At 38.2% G+C, this 5167-nt stretch overlaps 1 protein-coding gene across 1 annotated transcript in view; it reads left to right on the forward strand.

Annotated features, from left to right (window-relative positions):
- The first annotated feature begins 3304 nt into the window (after nucleotides 1-3304).
- Nucleotides 3305-5167, forward strand: part of LOC112549711 (interleukin-20 receptor subunit alpha-like) — a 9259-nt gene continuing 7396 nt past the window's right edge. The window contains exons 1-2 of the mRNA XM_025199882.1: nucleotides 3305-3393; nucleotides 4476-4542. Coding sequence (XP_025055667.1) covers nucleotides 3305-3393; nucleotides 4476-4542 — 156 coding nt within the window. The remainder of the gene's footprint in view (nucleotides 3394-4475; nucleotides 4543-5167) is intronic.

The following is a 5167-nucleotide window of genomic DNA, read 5'->3' on the forward strand; positions in this document are numbered from 1 at the left end:
AACCTTTGGGCACAGAAGGCAGTGATACACAAGACTGGCCCAGAAATCAGTAAAATTAAATTCCTTAAGGGATTTGTATTTCCTTTGGAGTTTTTTGATAGTTTCATGAAACTCCCTTGTATGTTGAATGAGACCTAAAGCCACATATAGAATAGCTTTGGGATCCAGCTACAATGAATTTGTTAAAAAAAATAACTGAGTAGTCAAAATTGTGTAAAGCAGAGGATCCATGCATTAAGTAAACTAAATGCCTCCAGTTCTAACCAGGTACCAGCAGCTGACTAGTATATCCCATGGCCGGGAAATGATGACTTTAGTACACAGTGTGTGGGCATTCCAGGAGACAGCAGTAATTAATTATTCTGTTGTATTGTGAAACTGTTAGTCGTCCAATAATGACATTGCCTAATGTCTCAATTTCATTCTCTATTGTTTGAAAATATTGTCATTTTTCTATTTTATGAGATTTCATTTTCATGTTGCATTTTTTCACAGTACAAAAGAAACTACAGGAACAGCTGTGTAGGTTGGAAATCTTTGGTTTCTAACGATGGGGAAAGGAGAAGCAAAATGGGAGAGAATGTCCCCCAGATAGCTAAGGCAATAAAAAATATAATGTATCTCTTTAAAGACAGGGTTTCATTCTGGATTCCAATAAAGCTGACAAATTCATCATTTTCTTTCTTTCCTACTTTCTTTCTTTTTTTTTTAAGTTTAATAAAGGGTTATAACCGTCTGGTTTCAAATAATATCAGAGGATCTAATTATTTTTGTTATGAATCCTGAAATATTGCTAAGCTGTACTTTATTACATTCAATTTCAAATCATATTTAATTATTATTATCTCCTAAATAAAAGAAAGGAATGAAGAATTATGAAGTCTACACAGACTGAGTGTATCTATTTGAATTCATTCCCTAAACCTTGAGCTGCTAATTTGATTATGAATTGAAACATTTGTGGGGACTACTAATTCCACTGCAATCTTCCTTCAAATACCCTGACTGATGGTTGTACTTCTCAGATAACCTTTTGCAGAGTGTAGTAGGTTCCTTTGGGATTTTTTTGTTTCTTTTCTCTATAACAAAGGGAAAAGTGCTTTCTGACCTCAAAGTCTGCAGTTAACACAAAAGTGGATGAGAATACTGAAATTGCAGCAGTGACTCTGTTTCCTCTGGTGGAGTTTCTGGAACATTTTTTTTTTCCTGCACAGGGGAAGAATAACGCTATTATCTGCAGAAAGGGAAGCAATTACTAGCTGAATCCTTTGTATGTTTGTGATCACCTGAGCTTGAGCTAATTATTATGCTTTTGTCTAAAAATATTTAGGGACCTTCCAGCTTGGCTTAACAACGGTGAATATATATATTCATATATTCTGTTCCCATGTACTTCTTTTTTAGCTGACTGCCAACCAGAGAAAATGCTGGGCTGGAGATATTCAAAAATTATTCACTAAGATGGAGAAGCCACTTATGGTTATTCAAACATGTGGGATACTTGCAAAGGTTGTTTTTAACTTCTCACTAAAAATATTTGAAGGTTATGATGATAAAAATATGGAGCACAGTTTCCATACATAGAGCTTAGTTCTCTAATACTCTCTAATATTGGTGTTATATCTTAGATAAGCAAAGATGTATCTAAAAGTACTTAGCAGCCTGTGTGGAATCTGACAGTCAATTATAGTAGGGTAAAAAAGAAGGGTAAAGATATCACCCCATAAGTAACTCATTGCCACAAGTGGCAACAGTGTTTTTCAGGTAGAGATAGTCTACCCATATCAGAAAAGTCATGTCGCAAATCTGCCAAGTAGTGCATATAGCTGCCACATTGGAATGCAAAATGGCTGCCATTAATTCATATTTTGGCCAATATTTCAGCCCCAACTAGGATTAGAAAATGTATTTTAGTATCAAAACCAACATTGTATGAACCAAGGAGATGAATCACAACATTTCCATTGTGGTAGCCACATTGGATTCCAAGATGGCTGCTGCAAATTTACCATTTTGTTCATTATTAGATACCTGAAAGTTTTGCAAAATTGCTACATCCACTCTGTTCTGCTTCAGAATAATTCGACATGAAAACCTCCACTGGAGATTGTTGACAAGGGATTTGCCCTCATTGCCCTTAAGCAAACACTACAATGGAGCCAATAGCATCACTGAGTTCAGAGAAGCACGGGAGGTATGACTCAGAATCTATAAGATGCATCATATGTCTCAAAGTAGGCTTCCAGTCAATGATTAACCGAAGTACACCTTCTGGAATTGCATAAATAAATGAGGCACTCGTTTAATGTAGAACAGTTGCTGAATTCAATGCTTTTTGTGGCAGTATTCTTGGCAGACTATCACATTGTGTTGATGCTGCACTGCAACATTTTAAAAGCCTCAATTCGCAATGTCCTTGCTACAGTTCTTTTACACACAAAGGACATATTGAGAGACCATTAAGAAAGTTGTGCAAAGTAGAAAATGAAAGGGAAACCCTACCATCAACAGCAAGTGAAGAACATGCTAGTACATCAAGTAGACTACCAAGTCCAGCAGTTCACTTGGATATGTGCATACTCAGCCACAAATGTACTGATAAGAGGAGAATGAGACAACTGTTGTTTAATTCAGTCACTGCAGTACACAGGCTGGCAGAGAAGAATGAAGTGTTGCATTGCCAAATTGATGCTGAAGATCTAACAGCTGCTGAGGCATGTTACCATCCTGAACGCAGGTGGGAACAAACAAGTCTCTCATTTCCTTTTGCATGTGGAGATTTTGCAAGAAGATAGTCTGCTTTTTTCTGAAGCAAGAGCATGGCATCAAGTGGTTGATTAACTAGATTCTGGCTTTGTGTGGAAAAATGTGTACAGTCTAAAAGATATACTTGAAAAATATTGCAATTTAGTGGAAGATGAAGGAGGTGAACATCCTATGACCACACTAAAGCAAATGAAGCAAGAAATCACCAAGAAAACCTAAATAAAATGTTTGGGATGAGTACAACATTTTTCAATCATAATGAAAGAGAAAGGACATGACTGAAACAAGATTACAACAATATCAACTTGTTACAAGTGCAGTTCAAAAGGTTCCGCTTATTTAAGGTTTCCAACAATGAGCTGTTATGTATTTCTAAAGGAGATGCTGTGCAGGAAGATACTGCATTAAACATTCTGAATGCACATGATAAAGGAAGAGAAATTGTGAACACCATTATCCAGAAACGTCTTACTGAAGATGCTACTGAGAGCTTCTGTGCAAACATACCCAAATCAAATAAAAAACATTCAGGGATATAATGTCAACTATGGGACAGCACAGCAAAAATGAAACAGATGCAGAGTACAAAGGAGATCCAGCAAAAGCTACTCCCAGTGGTTGCAGCAGGTAGAAAGCTTGACATGCATTTTCCTGTATAGCACAAGCAGTCTGGATACCCTCCATCACTTTTTAAACCTGTCAAATGCTCAGCATGGTGGACAAAGCAGCCTTATCATGGATCTTGATTGGAAATAATGCAGTAACTTTATGCCAAATGCTACTTCCAAGAAATCAGCTGCTATTATTGAGGATATGGCTTTTGTGCACACATGCATGACAGGACATATGGTTTTGGGATTGGGATTGGGATTCAGATCCCAATCATGTCATACTTGCCGGTGCAGGCAGAGGCTGGGATTATGATCCTAGCAAGCTGAAACCCAGGTACTCAGAAATCAAGTGTTTGTCAGCCAGCCCAGGAACTGCACCGGGGCTGAAACTAGCCGTAGTATTGTCCCCATTGGGCCAATAATCAGCTGACTGTTGATCCAGCAGGGACCACACCAGGGCTGGTTTAAGGCCCCAGACTTCAAGACACCAGTTGACAACCAGCTGTCCCCAGTGATGTCCTCAGATGCAGCTGGCCAGAGCTTATCATCATGGGGTTTAAAGTCCAAATGCTTTGGGGGGAAGCCAAAAGCTACACCTCCCACTGGAAACCTCTACCAGTGCTGCTCAGCATGGGGTTTAAAGTCCCTATCAGAAGGCCATTCAGTTTCCCCACGGCCCATCCCTCTTCCCCCCACCTCCAACTGAGATGACAATCAGATGAACCAATTTAAGAAGTCATGCAAATGCTCTATAAAACTGTTCTATGATGTATATTGAAGATTTTTATGTGTTGCTCCCCTTATTATGCTGCCTTATATCAGGTGTATATGTAGAACCTTTCATCTTTGTGCCACAATTAATATGGTAAGCCTAGTATAAATATAATATGTGGAGGGTACCTCAGTGCTTACAAAGCTTAACAAAGGGCAAACAACTGGTAACTGTAACCCATTCAGCAGCCCTTTAGTTTTGCCGGACTTTGCACAGACAGGTACACATGCTGAGGGGGGAATCCTGACATTTAGCTTGCATGTGTGATAATATGTCATTCATTCTTTCTCTTGTTCTAATGGACCTGGAATTTTTTCAATGTGCAGGCAACAAGACAAATACAATAGGTATATCAGAAATAGGATCTCAATAGGATACCAGAAAGATTTGAGAGTAATTTCCAAATACATTATAAAATGGTAGAGATATCCCAGAGGCTGATAAGAATATGAAGAGAACAATCAAATCTCATATAAAATCATTACTATAGGGTAATGTTCTAGTCATCTACATTAACGTGATGACAAGCTATATGAGCAATTTTTGGAATTCTTATTTAGCCATTACCCTCTGATATCTGAGGCTTTAAATGTAGGTTTTTGTAGTGTTTATAAAAAGAGAAATACAAGAGCAGAATGATATGTGCGTGTGGTTAAAGTTTTGGATTTGGATTTGGATCTCTATAGCCTAGTGACTGTCAGTCATCTGTGTCATTTTGTTCCTACACCAGTGAACAGGAGAATACTTCATGCAAAGCTGTACAGCTCTAGCAAGAGAGACTGAGAAAATGGCACCTTGAAACATCCTACATCTCTGCCTTCAAGGCACATTTCTCAGAGGTGAGAAGTCTGTATTCAAAACCACCAACTAAGTAGAGAGATGTGAACCTGGGTTTCCCATGTCCTGGTTAGTGCTCTAACCACTAAGATAGCACATATTAAAAAATCATTGTAATGACATCTCCTGTTAGAGCAGAAAGTGGCAGATCTAGATGCTACAAAACTCTAAAACTTTTGGT

The sequence above is a fragment of the Alligator sinensis genome, unplaced genomic scaffold (assembly GCF_000455745.1).
Source record: "Alligator sinensis unplaced genomic scaffold, ASM45574v1 scaffold442_1, whole genome shotgun sequence".
Taxonomy (NCBI): Eukaryota; Metazoa; Chordata; order Crocodylia; family Alligatoridae; genus Alligator; species Alligator sinensis.